The sequence below is a fragment of the Tenebrio molitor genome, chromosome 1 (assembly GCF_963966145.1).
Source record: "Tenebrio molitor chromosome 1, icTenMoli1.1, whole genome shotgun sequence".
NCBI lineage: Eukaryota > Metazoa > Arthropoda > Insecta > Coleoptera > Tenebrionidae > Tenebrio > Tenebrio molitor.
Genome location: NC_091046.1, coordinates 29,251,596 through 29,271,618, shown reverse-complemented (window position 1 = coordinate 29,271,618; position 20,023 = coordinate 29,251,596). Strand labels below are relative to the sequence as shown.

The following is a 20,023-nucleotide window of genomic DNA, read 5'->3' as shown; positions in this document are numbered from 1 at the left end:
AACTGCTTTTATTCGATTGTGAATTTAATTGTGGAACCTTACACTCCAATTAAAGTATTGTCAACACATTCTTTGCTCGCCAGTTGATAACCTTGTTGAGCTAAGGCACACGAAGGTTAAATCGGTTTTGTATATTTGTAGGTACCTATATTTTTTAATTTTGAAAACTTGTTCAAGGGTTACAACACTTGCATATATCGGGTGTTCATTTAAATTTATCCTCAAAGTTGTCGTTGAAGAGTCAATTGTGAACGCACCACTCGTCTGCAGAGTAAAAACACAAACAACGCAGAAAGTGAGGTGAGATTTAAACAGCCGATCCGTGATTTGTAATCCGTGGTGTGTTCACAATCGACTCTTCAACGCCTTCTTTGAGGATAAATTTAAATGAACACCCGATATATTCATGTACATATTCTAAATATTGTTAGTAGTAACTTATTATAATCAGATTTGAAAATTATTATGACAAATACCATTACAGCTCAATTTACTCTCAAAAAAATAGTTATTTTTATACTAAGTGCGTGAAGACAGTGTTTTTTCTGCATGAAAAGGTCTTTTAAGACGAGACCCAGGTCGAGGCAGTAAAACCCTTTGAACGCACGAAATATAAACAATATTTTTTCTATAATTGCTTTCAAAACTTAATTTAAAATTGAAATTTTTGAAAGAAATCTGACCAGTGACCATGTTGCTAGGTAAATAATAATTCCAGTGTGAATGTTATTAGGCGTTTTGACCAACAATTAAAAGAAAAAAAAAAGTAACCCTGACAAATATGTACATACGGTAGTTTTTAGTTACCTATTGCGTTGCTGCCATTTTCATTTTCACTTTCTGGGAGTTTTTTCTTTATCTGGGTCTGTGTTAAGCCATGCTATGCTACTAAAACGCCTATCCATCCTTTTTGACACACATTTTGATATATTATGCATAACATATTATCATGCACATAAATTGTATAATTAAAAATATATGCTTTCATTTTACTGACTTGGGGTATTATATGGACTATAATAACAATAATAACTAAATAATAAAGTTGATACCACAGTTTTTGGTGAAATGATTCGTAGCGTTTACACTAAAAGTAATTACAATGGCGGACAAAAAATTTCGTCCACAACTGTCATTCCACTCACGTATGCTGTACTCGTAAAGCAGCCTTTAGGAACGAATAACCTCACTTCACAAGTTCACGTGTCAATCAAATTGTGTCCATGTTCTTATGGGTGATAGTAATAAATTTCAAATTTAGTTTGCAAACGTCAATCATAATGACAATAAACGTTAAACTACACCCAATTTTTGTGAAGTGACAGGAAAAGGGTGGACGAATTTTTTTGACCGGAATAGTACTTCCACTTTTGAGCATAATTTTTTAGCTTTAAATTATGATTTATAAGATATTATATTAAAAAGAAGCACTCGGTATATGTTTATAAAAATATCATGTGATCAAGACAATTTGTAACTGAGTCAAGTCAGTTTTGGAGATGAAACCGTATGTCTACACCGATTGATATGTTCCTTTTGCCGTCTTAAGTTCCGTTATTTGATGCATTTTTATTTTAGCTGCTACTTTATACTTATTTTTCGTCAGATTCTTCGCAGGCATTTCACTGCAACTTAACTACGTTGCACACATCACCTACATTCCTACAATTTAATAAACTAAATATCCTCATAGTACATATACAGGTTACAGGTGTCCCAGAACTGCCTTCCCAGAGAAAAAAATGAGTATTTGGGTAAATGTGATAATCATAATTTTAAAGAAAAAAAAGTCCTATGTCAAACGATAATCCAGAAAAGACATCCTAAACTTGACCACTCAGAGTTGAGCAGCATCAAGGTAGGATGACCGCAATTTTGCGTTGCCGGGGTTTCGAACTCAAAATTCCAAGTAAACTTTTCGCTGATTGTTGCGATATCAATTATTTTTGCCGTCTAGCAACCTGTCAGATTTTTTAAGTAATACCTGAGGACGAGCTTCTGGGATTGGTGAAATGAAAACTTTATGTGAGCTACAGAAAAAGTTATTTTAGTCATCTTGGAGTCTCTTTTACTGTCGGCACACGCCTGTTTTCTATGGGGAGGCAGTTCTGGAACAGACTGTATGGACAGGGTACGACAAGAGTACGAGTCTAACGCGGCCTGTGAATTGGGTTGCATGTTAAGCTCGTACTATTGTGTGAATAATCCTGTATATACAGGTGCCCCACCTAAGGTTTTATATCTCTTATATCTCTATGTTATATATCTTATATCTCTATTATTTGTGGACCAATTTTTGGAAGTTTAACGGACTTAAAAATTACTAGAAAAGTTCTCATCAGATGTTTGTTGGCTGTTTACCCCAACAATGAGGTTTTTATTTATGAACTGTAGTTGTAAATCTTGGTCATTTTTCGTTACATATTAATATTAAAATTGGAATAATTCAAAAACGAATAATTTTCTTTTGATGCGAATTTCATAAATGTGTTCTTTGAATTAATTGTGAATTATGAGTGTGTACGAAATAGTTATTTTTATATTAAGTGCGTGAAGAGAGTGTTTTTTGTGCATGAAAAGGTCTTTTAAGCCAAGACGCAGGTCGAGGCAGTAAAAGCCTTTGAATGCACAAAAACCATCTTCACGCACGAAATATAAATAATATTTTTTCTGTAATTGCTTTCAAAACCAAATTTTAAAATTCAAATTTTTGAAGAAAATCTGAAGTATAACAACCAGTGACGTAACTAATAAAAACAGTGCGTGAAGTGAAAAACAGAAAAAGTTATGTGCGTGAAATCGCATTTCACACACTGTTATGTATTGTTTCTATAGAACTAAAATAAAAATTTGTTACACAGTCTAGGACTGGTTTACAAATCTATGAGGGGCATGATGACCAACTCAATAGACCGGGACCAATGGCTTAACGTGACTTCCGAATCACGAGACAGAATATAGCCTTTTTTTTTTTAAATTATTATTTTAAATTTCGCCCTGGGTCGGAATCGAACCCGCGACCCTCGCGTCCCTGAGCCGAAACGGACTCCCTTAGGCTATATTCTGCCTAAATGTAAAAAAAATGCACTAAGAAAATGACCCACTTCACGCATGGATAACAATCCGTGAATATCAATTTTTTGAATCAATTATAGAAAAACTTTTTTTTGCTCAATTTCGATTTTTTAAATGTTATGGCTCTGAATGAAGTGATAAGGGAAATTTGATTGCACACATTTGAAGCCTTATATCAAGAGAATATAACCCTCAAGTTTCGTAATTTTTACAAATTTTTTAATAGGGTTAATCGTGCGGGCGGTAAAACTTGACTCACTCTGTACATACAAAGTCAGTAGTCGTAGATCTAGCGAAAATAATCAACTTCGCGTAAGAAAAATGTCTCCGTGCAAAATTTTACAAAGATATTCGATCTTGATAACTTTTTATTGTCCAGTCAATTTTGAGAATTTTTGGGTCAATGTTACGAGTATATATCTTTTGCTATTTGGAACACTGTATCTTGGATAACGCTCTTGGGGACTTGGGGGCACAAAGCATCTTCAGACTTTCTAAACTAAAGACAAGGTAGTGAGTTTATCTTCATAAATTTTAAGCTCATTTGCAAAATGTTCAGCCTGTTTTACGTGAAAGAGATATACTCATTTGATGCCGATAAAGCTTTTTCGAGATAAACAATCAATTACATATCAAAATTACAAATTTTAGCTTATTGAAAATTTAAAATTGAAACAAACGGAATTCAATAAACGTCTTTTTGCTGGCTTATTCCTTGCTTCTGGTTATTAAATTGAAATTGTTTCAATACATCATCATATCCCACAACTTTACTACTGGGTTGAATATTTTCATGAGGACAAAAGTTACCAGGGGTTGAAAAATTAGCATGTAAAATCCTATGGCCACTCCGTACATTTGATCTATTGAAAAATAAGTCATTATTATTTAATATTACAGACGCTAAAATGTTGTTTATTAAATTAAAATCGTGATAAATCATTGAGCACTAACCTTGAATTAACCTCTTTTTCATCTAGCTTTTCAAAAGGTAAATATACATATTTACAGGCTGTGGGCCGTTTTTTATAAGACAGCCTGTATAATAACATTACAAAATCAATTAATTAAAAAACAGTCTGAGGGGCCAGTTTATAGAAAGAGAATTAAATATTTAATTCGAATGAAATTTTAATGCGCGATTAACCCATGAATGCGAAACTTCGATTGGTTCAATCTGATCACGTGTTCAGTTAATCTCGCATTTGATTAAGATTAACTTAATTTCGCTTCTGCAAACTGGCCCCTAGGTATTTTATTTTATTGTATTGTTCGTTATAGAGGTGAACATTTTTTTGACATTTCTAAAAAACATGATGTAAACCAACCATTAGTGTCATTAATAAGTGAAAATTATTAAAACTCACTTTGAAGTTTTTCTTCTGACATCAAAAAAGCAGGGAAATGGCATTATCGAGTCAAAAGTTGGGTTATATTTAATAAAGGGCAGTTCACACATATTTGTCAGTTAAATGTCAGTTGTGGCCAAGATTCCATGTCCGGAATAGTACATACGAGTATGTACATATACCGGGTGATTCAGATTGGTATTCGCGCCCCTATATCTTTTTTATTTTAAGAAAAAAGTATAGCAAACCATATATATTTCTAAATCGCTTATGAAACTACAATAGATGACGTTGTCAAATCTTATCTACGATGACATATGTCAAAGTTAAGACAGTCAACTTTTTTTTTTAAATAATACACTATACATTTCTTAGCCTATTCTTGTAAAGCTTTTTTTTCTACATTTGAATGTGTAAAAAAAGTTGACACTTACATCAGAAAAAAATCGAGAAAAAAAAAAGATTTAATTTATTCGAAAGCGTTATTTTCTAAAAAGAGCTAGTTAGCCATGGAGACAATTGAATTTTGACATTAATAGCGTCAATTATTAAAGTACCTACATTTAAATAAATAGCTATGTTATAACCTACATTTAAATAAATAACGATGATAACATCTGGCTTCGAAACCTAACTTCTTCCTGACTATACCGATTTGAATGCATACACGATGAAAATATGTAGTTGAATTTTGATAGCGCATGAATGACATGATGAGTCTTGAGAATCGTATTCGAATTATTCGAATACTTATTTGAATAGCTGACTATTAAAATTCGAATAAGTGTAAATTCTAATATTCGAATAAAATAAATTCAGGATGGATTGGGTATTTCACGGTCAAATAATTTTATTTTTTAGCTATGTAATTCTTAAAATAATGAGATGCAGGGAACCAACATAACGCGAATTTAGCATAGTAAATTCAGTATGGATTTGGTATTTCGTCCGAGTCTTAGTTTTCTGGCCGAGGCGCACCCGAGGCTGTAACAAACAAGGTCAAATAATTTTATTTTTTGGCTACGTGGTAGTCTTGTAAATAGTGACATTCAAGGAACCAACATAATGCGAATTTACAAATGTTTGGCTAACTAGTTCTTTTTAGAATATAACGCTTTCGAATAAATTAAATCATATATTTTTTTTCTCGATTTTTTTCTGATGTAAGTGTCAACTTTTTGTACACATTCAAATGTAGAAAAAAAGCTTTACAAGAATAGGCTAAGAAATGTATAGTGTACTATTTAAAAAAAAAGTTGACTGTCTTAAACTTTGACATATGTCATCGTAGAGAAGATTTGACAACATCATCTATTGTAGCTTCACAAGCGATTTACAAATATATATGGTTTGCCATACTTTTTTCTTAAAACAAAAAAGATGTAGGGGCGCGAATACCAATCTGAATCACCCGGTATAGTATGAAGTTAATACTTTACTTTGTTGTTGGAGCGGTCACTTAACTACGTTCTTATATCTAATACGAGTACATTGATATTTTTACAGGGAATTATTTGGATGTTTGTAGTTGTAAATACCTGCTTTAAAGTTACAAAATGCGTTTAACAAGTTTTAGCTTTACTTGCAAAACATCTTAAAAGTTGTTGTTAAATAGGGATAGTGAAATAAAAACGTAAACCGATAATTTTAATAATTTATCATTTGAGGTCGTCTCCCTTATATTAATTAATTAATTAATGGAAGATTTAAACGTCACCAGGACATTTTGGTACCTGATAATCCTAATTGTTAATAATAATAATTTTGCGAATAATTGTGGGATAAAAATAGAGTTAAACGTTTTTTATAATACACATAATAAATTGGTTACGGGATCTACCAACAGTGCAATTTGTCTGGTCGTTAGTTTATATACAGACTTAAGGTCATCATTATTAACCATTTGTGCAAGCAGAAAGTGATGACTTTTGTATGATAATTACTGTTAAAAATAGATTTGCATAATATTATCTCTTTAATATATATATCGTTTGTTGTCATCAGGAGATTAGATAGTAACTTTGCCGACAGCGAATATTAGTTTAATGAATGCATATCTTTTTTTTATTCCCTTAGACAAAATTTATACAGGGTGTGGCATAACTCACGCCCCAGAGGAAACTGACTTGTGCCGACAGCAATAATACAGGGACAGGGACGATTGATTCTTTTTTCTTATCTGGTTTTTTAATCGAATTATGAGAATATCAAATCCACCAATCCCGTTAATCAAGCGCGGATGAACTAGGGAAGAACAGAACGAATAGAGCCGTTGCTTGGTTTTCAAAAATACTATTATTCTACACGAAATATCTGATCAACCTGATCGACTGTATTTTATTGTCAAATCTGGCACATTATTGCACTGTCAAAAAACGTAGCTTAAGAATAATGTCAACGAATTTAATAAAAGTTTTCATCGTATAACCGTAAATATTAATAGGTACAAATTTATTATTGGGCAGAAGTCATAAAGTAAACAACAAATGGTGGTTCAAAAAAGAACCGAGTTTAATAGAACGAAAGCAAATAAAATAACAAAGCGAAACACCAACAAAACTCAAAGAAAGAAAAAAGAATTAAAGGAGATCCTCAAAATGTCCACCATTCATTTCGAGACATAGTTATGCACACCGTAGTAAGCTAATTTAGAGGCCCTGACCATTTCTGGTGTAATTGTTCCAAAAGCCTGTAATCTGTTTTGAATATCCTCCTCGTTATGAATGGGTCGGTGTAAATAACATTTTTCACGTCCCCCATTGAGGATTGAGGTCCGGAGCTCGTGCAGGCCAGTGGCGTAGACCACGTCGTCCGATCCAACGATTAGGATACATTCGATTCAAAATACCTTGCACATTGTGACTGAAATGGGGTGGAGCCCAGTCATCTTGGAACCACTGATTTACGAGAAAAATCAATGGAGTATCTTCAAGTAAATGAGGCAGTTCCATGTTTGAAAGGTTTGTGTACACTGCTCCTGTTAAACGCATAGGGAATTCAAAATCTCCGATGTGAAAATAAAGAATACCTAAACACGCATTCTTTATTTTTACAATTTTGTCCTGTCACTAGTCCTGCCCACAAATTTAGGGAAAATCGACGTTGAAATGCACGCGGATAAATAGCCCTTGGATTATTATCGTACGACCAGACATGCAGATTTCGATGGTTGAAACATCCTTGCCGACCAAAACTTAATTCATCCGAAAACAAGAACCGCGAAATAAAATTTTCATCTACTGCCGCTTTATTAAGCAATCAAACACAAAAATTTCTTCGAACAGGGTCATCTTCTGGTTCAAGGTGTTGCACACGAGGATAGTGGAAAGGATGAAGTCTGTTCTCCTTCGAAACGCGATGTACCGATCTCTTGGAGATATTCAATTCTTGAGCAATTTCTCTTATACTCCTAGTTCCATCTTCCTCAACGATATATTCAGTATTGCCTCTTCATTAGTCAAGGTTTGTGCGGTTCGTGCACCTCCGCCAATTTCATTCCGATTCGGCAAACTTTCCTTGCTTCTTGAGCCCTAGCAAGTACTCTCAAAATTGTTTTGTGATCAGGAGAAGGTCGGTCAGGGAAACGATTAGAGAAAACTCTTGCTGCCTCCGCCCGCATTCTCCAAAAATAATAATCAACATCTCAACATAATCGGCAGCTGAATACATCTCGGCAAAGTTTTACAACACGATTTCAGATCTTGAGAAAGCACAATGACAAATTAAAATGTTTAAATTGTCAAGGTGACACAAACATCTTTAAAAAAAAAGCAGTGGCCCATTTGATTATAAAAAGTTTCGCCCGGGTCAGTAATATTGGATTGCGTAGCGACCAATTAAGTCCTGGATGGTATTCTTGTCTGATTGGTCAATTTCGCAATTTTTAATTTACATTTCAGCGTAATCCCACGAATTTGTCAGTCTTCTGTGGGGTGTCAGTCCTGCCACACCCCATATTTATGTTTTCATTATTATTACACTAATTATTTTTTGTTTCGATTCACCGAGAACCACAGTGTTATATAAATAATATAATTTTTTTGTTCGACACTGGCAGAATTTGAGATTTTGCTCCTATCTGAACGGATTTTGATAAATGTGACAACTTGTCAAAACCAAACGTCAAGTTAATTTTAAAGATTTTAAGCGATTTGGAGCCTTTAAAAGGGTCGTCGAACAAAAAAACGTTGTATTCAACTCGTTCTTGTGTAAATTGGACTTTTTTTGGCACTCGTCTTTAAAACATTCGCGTTTTAATCTGGCCCACTCATACCAAAAAAAGCCCATTGTACACACGAACTCGTTAAATAAATAACTATTATTATATCGGACCATAAGCTTATTCCACATTGTAGCGAGTTGTCTTTTGGATTGTCAACGTGTCAAATAGGTGCTAATCATTATAGTGTCAAATTCTTTAATGTTCTCGCCCTTGATATACGAGGTCTGAAATATAAGAACGCATACTTATTGATTTTTTAAATTTTAATTTGTTAATTATATGTATTTTTAATTAATATGGGTAAGTATCTTAACACTAATAAATTTTTTTCTATCCCACCTCCACCCGGCGGCACGGCAATTTTGCCGGAGTACATACACTATTACGGATAATACTATCAAGTAATAGTGCAGTGCTTATCAACATAATTACCGGCGTCTCGCCTCCGCATTTATTATTAATACATTATTATCTATATAGTTTGAGTATCTAATCAAACAACGATCTAAACATGAAGTTAAAACATTATTTCAATATGTAACACATCCTTCTCCACACTTTGAGGTACTTACCTTAAACAAAAAAATGGAAATGCTTGAAGATTCTTAGTTGTCCTCATTTTCATCGATATTCAGAACATTATAATAATCTACCTATTGGATATTTAACGCCTCTAGACATAAACTTATCAAAACAGCTTCGAACTAGCGACATTAGAAAGGAATCTTCATTAAAAACAGCACTAGATTTCTTAATTACTTTAATAACTCTTTAAGTTTGCCTTTCTTTATGTTAACGGCTTTATGCAAAAAGTGTCAAAAGAATCAAACTAGGTACTTGTTAACTAGGCTTTCACTGGAGTATATTTATAAAACACAGAAAAACAATTTTAAGTAAAGAACTTGATCATCATTTTTAGTGGAGATGTGGAAGATGTGAACCGTTTATGTATAAATTACGTGATCAGATATTCGACTTGTTGACCTATCACAATATCAAGTTTCTCATTCGCCGTGAAATCTACTTTGCATAATACATAGTTTATTTCGAGGTGGACGGTAAAAAAACTTGGGATAGGTAAAGTAGTAGAGGTTTGGCATTTTACTTCTATGACGTATACTTCTAAAAAAATTAATGATTAGCGTTATTTATGGATGCCTTTTTATGAGAATTTTTCCGGTTTCTAAAAGTATACATTCTTGGTAACAGTTCAACTCAGGCTATATTATTATTTGTAATTTTTCTTTATTTAATTTAAACAAGTATGTTTGCTGAATAGCACTTAATGCACAATACTGGTTCTAATAAATATGTATTTAAGAAATAATAATTAGATTAATCCTATGCACACTCCTTTTTTAGGTTACAATAAACAATAAAATTAAAGAAAACAAACAACCAAACAAGAGTTTAAAGTCATACAGCAACTCAGTGTAAACTATAAATTGTTCAGGATGAATGTTTGTTTGTACTTATACAGAGAACAAACGTAAAAAATTAACAATTTACAACTGTAGAACTTCTGCAGTTAATCTTATTCAATTTTTACGTCATATAAATTTTTTGAATTTCCTTTTTAAGTGGAATGCTCTAAAAAAATAGGTTTCTGCAAAAAATGCATGATTTTAAACTGTAAATTTATGTATAATACTTAAAAGTAATTACATAGATACAGGGTGATCAAGAAGGACTGTTTAAGTTGGTGCAACTGGTACAACTGGAGTAACTCCCGGTTGTTGACGACTTGTTCTGTATTTAATTTAATTTCTTTCTACCGTTAATTTTTACTTGTTACTGTTAATGTTACGTCAGGTATCTGTCAAATAAACGAATAAAACATATCCAGTTGCAGTGTTGCAAATAGCCGAATAAAAAAAAAATCTTCATTGTACAGTCGATGGACAAATAAAACTGGGACAAAAATGACAATCACATAAGTCAAAATTTACAAATTTGCATCGTTTAATTACGGCTTTATCACAAACAGGTTAACTTTGGTATGACATGTTATATAGACACTGACAAATATATTGACAATTCAATGGTCTGATTTACATAGATTAAATTTTAAGTGTCCCAGTTTTATTTGTCCACCGACCGTACATATTGCCAACACAAACGGTCCTTCTTGATCGCCCCGTGGAGTCGGTAAAAAATATAGAGGTATTAATAGTTTAATAGTTTAATGGAAATTTGTGTATTTTAAATAAGCAGAACAAAGAAGAAAACAGAAAGATAATGGTATTTTAATGCACATATGAATTTTTAAGATCCGCCTGCGTATTTATATGTACTTCCGTCGTAGTTGTTCGTTTATTAAAATATAAAAATATATTAATAGCAATAGCTTAACTGAAATAATATTATTTTGTTCAAATGAATGCAATGAAATAAATTGGTTTGCTGATTAACAAATTAACTTGCTAACTATTGTTCCAGATACGGCCGCTCCCTACGTATTATACAAAGATGGAATGGATCAAACTAGAAGTCAGTGGGGTGCCCAAGACGCATATCCACCACCACAGCAAGGCACCACTGGTGCAGGGAGCCCCCAACAAGCCTGCGGCCCAACCGTATCACTTGGAGTTGAAGCAGACGCCGTTCCTCCCAGAGACCAAAGTTTACCTTCTCCCGCTCCTTCTCCTTACCCAGCAACTCAAGCAGAACCACGCGATGATGAAATACAGCCTGAACAACCGACAATGGATTTAGAACCGAGACCGGCGTCGCAATGTTTTCCGACGGATCTTCAACAACAACAAGCGTACCAACAGTACGCTAGAGCACCACCACCTGCGGCACCACCTCCTGTTCCTCCACACATGTTGGGAGCTGGGAGTTTTTCTGCGCTTCACTACTTAAAACAGCCCGGCGTTATGCTAACCAGTCTTGGATCAGAAGGTAATTATGTAGATACAACCCATTCAACAATTGAAGTGGAACGCTCGCTTCGAGTGATTTAGAACCAATTCATCTTAAGTGAACAAGAGCTCACTATACTTACGGTTATCACCGTTATCTTATTTGATAAACACATCACTCACTTCACTTTTTGCGTATGTTCGCCGCCAGTGATCACAAGTGACTGTAGTTTTGCTAACAATTTTATTTTATGAACACCGAATTTAATTTTCTATTTATAATGTAATTGTAAATATCGGCATGAAGAATCATACATCTGACTTCAAGTTTCTAGAATCATTTTTTTAAATAATGGTAATTGTTCACTTTAACTACTTCTGGAATTTTCGCGTTTTTTCTGGCTAGACAGCCTCAGGACGTCCTCCTACATCGTTTCCCACCAGTCAAACCTTGTGCAAATGAAAATTTCCTTACCCTTTAGTTACACTAAGACTTGGCGCGACCTTGACGCGACCTTGAAACACAACAAGAGAGAAAAAAAGGCATTTGCACAAGGTTTGAATGGTGGGAAACGATCTAGGAGGACGCCCTGAGGCTGTCCAGAAGTAGTTAAAGTGAACAATTACCTAAATAATTTTTCTACTAGAATTTGGGAAACTAACATAATGTGAATGCTAATTTGAGTTAGGAAAAGTGGAATATTTCCTAACAAGTGCGGAAATAATATTTCAACAATAAAAGTTCAATTTTGATCGTTTCCTGAGATACGTAACTTGAAATCTGTCAAAGATAACCTCAAAATTTACAACAGAACTAATAAATGTTTTTTTAAGACTTTCCTTAAACTAACACGAAAAAGGTTGTTCAATATTCGTGCGCTGTTACTTTTACTGTCTTGCATATTCTTCAATATCAAACGATTCAATATAGCAGACATTTTAATGGAATTTCCGTAAATTTACTCGAGCGAACACCTTAAACGCCTACACAAACTTTGTTCCTTTTAAACTTCTTTTAAAACAACAATTTTGTTTCCAATTTTTAATTTATAAATAATTTTCGAAAATTTAAAATAATCAAATTTAATTTATTTTTTCTATAATTGATTCAAACAATTGGTATGTATTCACGCACCGTTATTTATGCGTGAAGTTGGTCATTTTCTTACATACATTTTTTTTACACTGTTGTAAGATTGAAACTATAGAAACCATACATAACAGTGTGTGAAATCCGATTTCACACACATAAGCTTTTCTGTTTTTCACTTCACACACTGTTTTCTATTCCATTAGTTACCTAGCAACATGGTCACTACGTTGATACTTCCTTAAAAAAATTGAGTTTTCAAATTTAGTATTAAAAGCAATTATAGAAAAAATATTGTTTATATTTCGTGCGTGAAGATGTTTTTTGTGCATTCAATAGTATATTATATCATTAAGAGAAAAGTGAGTCTTTTTGTGACTAGCACAGAGATTGAAGACCGAAACGCAGTTTCTTTCCTTGTAATATTATTGGTACTTGAAGTTTTCATAATATTAGTAAAGTCTACGACGCTATCTAAATAATCCGATGTACTTTCAGCAAATTTCGAGGTAAAACTTTCTCAAAATGGTGAATGATCGCGATTTGTAATTATTAGTATCCTAAAAAAATTTTTACTAAGGTAGCAGAGCCCTAATCTTCGATATCTCCCATTGTCAGGTTGGTGATTTCGTCGTATCGACAAGCCCTGTCACACCAGTAGGTATTTATACACCTAACCTACAATAATAATTTATAATTCTTCCTCTAAGGGATTCAAAATTTTTACCTATGTAGCCGAATACTTTTCATCAGAACCAGAGCATTATGTAGAGGAGGGTTATTCTAAATGATTGTAGTCGAAGTAGGCCATGCCCATGTTATTACATTTTTGCCGCTTTCATGGGAATTGTCAGTTTTGTCGCTGTCACTGTCATTTTTTAGGTGAAAAGTGCGGTGATGGAATTTTGATTTATTTTTGTTAAATTAACGATTGAATCCAGAAATATTGAGTTCTTTTGCACTGAATTTAACTCTCGTGTGTGAACGGTGTGTACTCACTTAGGGATTCACATCATTTTGATGTTTTTTATGTGGAGCGGCAACCATAAATTTCACATTCAATTTTCACGCCTATTTCGACTACAATCATTTAGAATAACCCTGTAGAAATCATACACTTTTCGCCGGAGACTAGTGCGATTAGATCTCCATAGAGTTTGCCGCGATCTGCATCAATTCTTTGAGTCGTGCCCCGTGCAATGCATTTCGTTTTCACTGGCACCGGAGACAGATAATTCCTAAATATTACAAAAACTATCAAAACGTAATTAGCAAACGATTACAATTTACATTTACAAATGTTTATTTTTACCGAACGACCATCTTGCTTGCTGTCTTGCTGATTTTGACATCACATCTGACAGCAAGGGAAATGCGACAGCGGGGTCGGTTAAATATTGGCTAATAATTTCGTTATTTCGCTTTTTTAGAGGCTTTATTTTAATGGGGGATAATTTAATTATGAAATATTTCGTGTAATTGATAAATTAATCGTGATAAATGCATCAAATGACCTTACATTTGACTCGGTCGAGCCGCCTCTGGGACACTTCTACTCCTTGGACTTGAAGTACTTCTACTCCGCTCAGAAAAAGAAATGAAACTTTAACAGTCTCATGGAGATACACAAAGGCGCGATTATCGACCTGTTGAAGATGAAGGCTTTTACTGCCTCGACCTGCGTCTCGGATAAAAGACCTTTTCATGTACAAAAAACACTCACTTCACGTACTTAATATAAAAATAACTACATATGTATTTCCAAACTCCAGTAGAAAAAATCGTGTGTACAAGACGTAGGAAATCCATTTTTTCCATACACGCCTAATACGGAAAAAATTACATTTCCTAACTTATTGCACAAATAGCTACATATTTCAATACGAAAAATTTCAGGGGTATTTGTCAGAAATACTTATAGGTACGATATATGGACTATATTGCTGTAAGTTCAAATTTGTAGAAAATTGCGCATATTTTTTAAACAAATTGAGTTCTTCCTGTGACGAATATTTTACAAAAAGAAAATTCAAATCGGAGCACTTTTGCAAACGTTATTTCGAACGACAGCAAATTGCAAACAGAAAATTGTCTGGAGAAAAAAAAATTTCGAATCTAATTCGACGAGATAATTTTGAGACTGTGGATATACAGGCTGATTCACATAATTTTCCGACCCTAACGAAAGTTAAATGCAGCCAGTACTACGTTATTCAGTGATACTTTTATTTACTATGAAATCTGGACACTCCTGGCATTATTGACAACTACTTGACACTTTCTTTTTGTATAAATCTGAAGTAATTTTTGTTAATTAAAATGTGCTCCAATGAAGAAAGAATCGATATGATATTGGTATATGATAAGTCAGTTTCTTAAATAAAAAATATTTTTTGTCATTATTCGGTACATATTAGGGTTCTGTAGGTAAACTGCGGTAACTTACAATTTTTACATAATTGAATCTATATGATTCAGAAGTAGAATTATTCTTATACAGGTGGTCCCGATATAACCTGCCAAAAAAATTCGGGGTCATTAGACGGATCTAACAAGTCTAAAAAAAACCTTTTCATTAGGTCCAAAATAATGGGGATAAATTAACCCCTATCCACACCCATTCGACGCTGCTGACCACAAAAATACGTACCTACTCAGGAATTAATTGTTGGTGTTTGTAAGGATGACAGTATCTAAGCAACATAGGTAGGTACCTGAATCGTTTATGACAAATCTCAAATCTGACAAACTAAATCAAATTAATGACATTTATTGAAAACGCTGTACACGGTGTGCGTTAATTCACCAGCTTATTTATAGGTACAAAAGCTGATTTTGTAGACTGAGATGAATGAGTAATAAATAAAGTGGTGTTCCTCAATGTGTAAATAAATGTAGAGGTAGTGTGTGCAAAATTGTGGAAGAACTGTGTAATAAGAGTATCATCTTAATTGTGGTAAAATAGCCAAAATAATGTATTGAATAAATTTATTTACACTTTACATATTCGTACTTTCAACACTAACTGAGAATATCTACTAACTAATGAAAGGTAAACTAGACTAGAAAAATTATTTTATAATAAATGTTCTGTGTGCCTTCCGTTGGCATTTAAGCACATTTGAATACGCCGGTACCAATTTTCATAAACAGAAATCAGCATTTCTGGGTTTTTACGAATCTGGTTCTGTCTGTTACGCGTTTCTAGAGTTGGCCTTTTGTTTTTATTTCAACTTCGTATACCAAATCTTTCGTGTGGCCCCAAAAACTAAAATCCAGAGGGGTAAAATGGGGGATCGGGGACGCCATCGTATTGGAATCAGTCAGAACCAACCTCACATAAATGCAGATGTAGCTCCACAAAAGTACAACGAGACGGAAGGACTCCTTCAGGAAAACGCTCGCCGTATTGTCGCTTTGCCGGTCTTGAATTACCACGTGTTTCGCCATAGAGTAAATGCAAATCGGCGTATTCTTGTTTTGTGAATTTCATAACTTTTTGAAGGATTCGCAAATTTAAAATTTTAAACTTGACAAATGTCAGGTGTTACAGGTACCGTTGCTAAAGAAATTGCAGCCAAGTAACCAGAATTACCTTTTTAAAACCGATTAACTCATTAGCGTACAGCAAATTTTGACCAAATTTTCAATTATTTTTATCTCGAAAACGAAAAGACTTTTATTAGAAACATTGTTTGTGTATGAGTTCTACTCATCGTCACCTATTACTGTATTTCGTCTGGCAGGTTATATCGGGACCACCCTGTATATATTAATGCATTCCTCTAAGAACTACTGCTTCTTTATTATTTTGCCACGTAGTTTTTTTCTCAATAATGGCGCTTCTAATTTTTATTTAGACGGTAGTCTGAAGTGTAATAAGAACATTTACAAAATTAAAGATATTTGGATGCGCCGAGTAAAAGTTTTTACTGAAGTGATAGAATAAAGTGTCTCACATACCTTGAAAATGCGAGCAACACTTGAACGATGCTAATCCCTTGGTTGCAGATACCTGGTCAAAACCCCTGAACAATTTTAACCATGTGCGCAATTTACCTGCGTCCTATATCTAACGTAGAATGCAGTGTTGGTGGAAATTTAGAATTGAGACAGACTATAGAAGACAAAATATTAGTTTTATTTGATCATTCGTGGAAACAAATGGTGTTGGTATAGTAAACGATCAACAGAGGTACACTTTCTGTTCACTGAAAAAGCATACACGTACATTTTGCTTGTGAAAATCAGGTTTACGAGCATCTGATGTCACTGTCATTGTCAGTAGGTAACTAAAATAATTCGATTTCAGCGTACTCGTACTTAATACACCCTCAATTAAGTATGTATTACTCTTTATTTTCAAGGTTTCTTGTGAGTTCTTTTAAGTTTAGTACAGTATTATTCTAAATGATTCTAGCCCAAGTAGGCGTAAAACTAAAAACTGAATGTAAAATTTATGGTAGCCGCTCCGTATAAAAAACATCAAAGTAATGTGAATAAGTGAGTAGATACCGTTCACACACAGGAGTTAAATTAGGTGCAAAACAACTCAATATTTTTAGAATTGGTTGCAAAACAACGCTACATTTTTGAATTCAATTGTTAATTTAAAAAAAAAAAAAATTCTCATCACCGCACTTTTCACTTAAAAAATGACAGTGACAAGGCCGTTTCCAGCATCGTTTTTCCATAAATGTTTGGGCCGGGATTATTGGAACACATCTGATAGGACCGTTTGTGTTACCAGCAAGATTAACAGGAGAAAATTATTTAAATTTCTTAAATGTTGATCTGCCAGGTCTTTTGGAGGAAATTGTTTTGGAGATTCGGAGGGCCATGTGGTTCACGCATGACGGTACTTCGGCGCATTTTACTTTAAATGTAAGACATTTTTTAAACGTTTCATACGGACCCCAATGGATTGGACGAGGCGGACCAACTGCGTGGCCTCCTCGTTCCCCTGATCTCAACAGTTGCGACTTTTATTTATGGGGTTATATGAAATCTATGGTGTATAGAACTGCAGTAAATACTCAAGACGATCTTTTAAACAGAATCATGTTGGCTGCAGAACGAATTGGCAACGATCAAGATGAGTTAGCACGGGTTAGCAGGTCATTATTAAGACGTGCTAATGCTTGTATTAGGGCAAACGGGGGACATTTTGAACATTTACTATGAGTTTTTTATTTTTTTCAATACAAATAAATAGTTTATACAGAAATTAACGAATCTCATTATAGTTTAAGGTACCTAGATGTTGTATCACAAATGAAGCTGTAGAAATAATTTCAGTTCTTTGTAGCAATAAAAGAGGACTTACCTCAAGGCTGTGGTAAATACAGATAAATATTTTGAATATACTAAGATATTGGTGTAAAGGAAAGGAAGGTGGCTAGAAGTCTCAATTTTATATGTAGTAAAAATTTAATTTATTTATAATTAAACAGTAACTACACTATTCTTTTTATGTCCATTGTTTGCACTTACATGAGTCCCTCTTGAGAAAACCGATTATTGTCATGACCGCGCGGTTTTATTGTTACTAGAGATTTTTCTTTGAGATCAGTGAAAATTTAATCTTGTTCACCCGTATCTGTTGTTGACAGATGGATGATGGAGTCTTTCTTACTGACACCTCCTCATGAGGCGGCACCATTTGAAATTGGCGGAAATTTCAAACAGAATAACATGAATTTTTGATGAGATATTATCCAAGGGGACTTTTAAAATCGAAACGTCATTGTGACAGTAGGTATTCGATAAAATCTGACATAGAGTCATTGTTGTTTTTGGTTGCTAAGCAATTAATATTAATTACAAAACGTTAACTATTTATTTAATTATCACAACAATAAAATCGTGCAAAAGTTCCCAAACAGTGGGGCACCGTTTTAAATTTTTATTTTTGAGAAAACCATTCATGTTAGGAAAAAATTGTACTAAGGTTTTCGACCACATTTTCTCTCGCAGACTCACCGTGAAATTCTCGGGAGACCATTCCCTAACACCCTGTATACCTAGTAATATACAGGGTGAATCGAAATACATTAGAATATTAAAACCCCAGGATCTTCAGACCATTTAGTTTTGCACTACACCTCCGCATGAGGGCAGAAATACAATATAGCGGGTGTTTTTTCTTTTAATTTGGCGTCGAAGTTGGCGTTGAAGAGTCGATTGTGAACGCACCATCGGGTTACAACTCTAGTCAGCTGTTTAAATCTAACCACTTTTTGCGTATTGTTAATATGCAGTTTGAAAAATCAGTCTTTTTAAGACGAGTGGTTCATTTACAATCATCTCTTCAACGTCAACTTCGACGACAAACTTAAAAAAACACCCTTTATGTATGTATTATATGAGCAATCAGTTCTTCAATGGTGTTAATTTAAAATACGTACACAGTTTCATAAGTCCCCACAAGAAATCACACTGATTTAAAACCGGTGACCAAGCTAGGCACAAAATGGGTCTGTAGCGACAGATTGTGAGGGGTGCACAGTGTGGTGGAACTCTGTCGTGTACCTAAATACTACATATCACGTCATGTGGCCAAGGTAACATCATCCAGAAGGTCATTCAATATGTTTCGAAAAAAATCTAAATACTGGCACCATTTAAACGCAGAGATAAAATATGAAGCCCAATTAAACGATCTCCGCCTGCTCTTGCCCTCACGTTACTTGAAATGATTCTGGAAAATCATATTAATGTGGTCATAAATGTTTAAACTCCCGCACGTACGCACGGCTTTTCAATGACTTGTAGAATGCTATCTTCAAATTCCAAAAAACCGTCACTTCCTGAGCGTCCTAAATCTGGAGTTGAAAACTACATTTCTCGTGATCACGTATCTGTTGTACCAAGTGTAAACTTGGCATTAGTGAAGTTGTTCACGAAAATCAAAATAATAGTTATTTGTGTATCAAGGCCAAAAAGTGGGTCTTTTTCCTCCGAGTCTGGGTTTTCTAGGCGAGGCGCAACCGAGACTTGAAAACAGGCGAGGACAAAAGGCACTTCTTGGCCGAGGTGCACATTAAATTTTTTTGGTGATTGCATGAACTACAAAGTAAAAAACATCATTGGAAAAAGTACAAATTTATTTTGTATCTACTTTTTTCAAATAGATACATTTATTAGTACATATGTATTAATAATTTTTTATAGTATTTTTTATCAGCTCACCAACAAAACGAGAAATTTACTATTTGCAATACAATTACTTATTTACATAATTATGGTGACAGGACAATTATTGCGATTATCATCTGCGATGTCCGGCGGCTTATTAGACATTAGACATCATTTTGGCTATTGTATTAGATATTTCTTCATCACGCTGTTCCTACCGATTATACTGGGTGCCCCAAAATTCTGGGAACAACTTAGCAGTACGTTGTTAAGTAGTCATTAAAAT

The 20,023-nt window shown here is 34.0% G+C and overlaps 1 protein-coding gene across 2 annotated transcripts in view; it reads left to right on the top strand.

Annotated features, from left to right (window-relative positions):
- jim overlaps window positions 1-20,023 on the top strand; it is a 59,405-nt gene that overhangs the window by 7,468 nt on the left and 31,914 nt on the right. For both annotated transcript variants that reach the window (XM_069036756.1, XM_069036755.1), the window contains exon 2: window positions 11,086-11,550. In XM_069036756.1, the coding sequence (XP_068892857.1) occupies window positions 11,086-11,550 (465 nt within the window). The remainder of the gene's footprint in view (window positions 1-11,085; window positions 11,551-20,023) is intronic.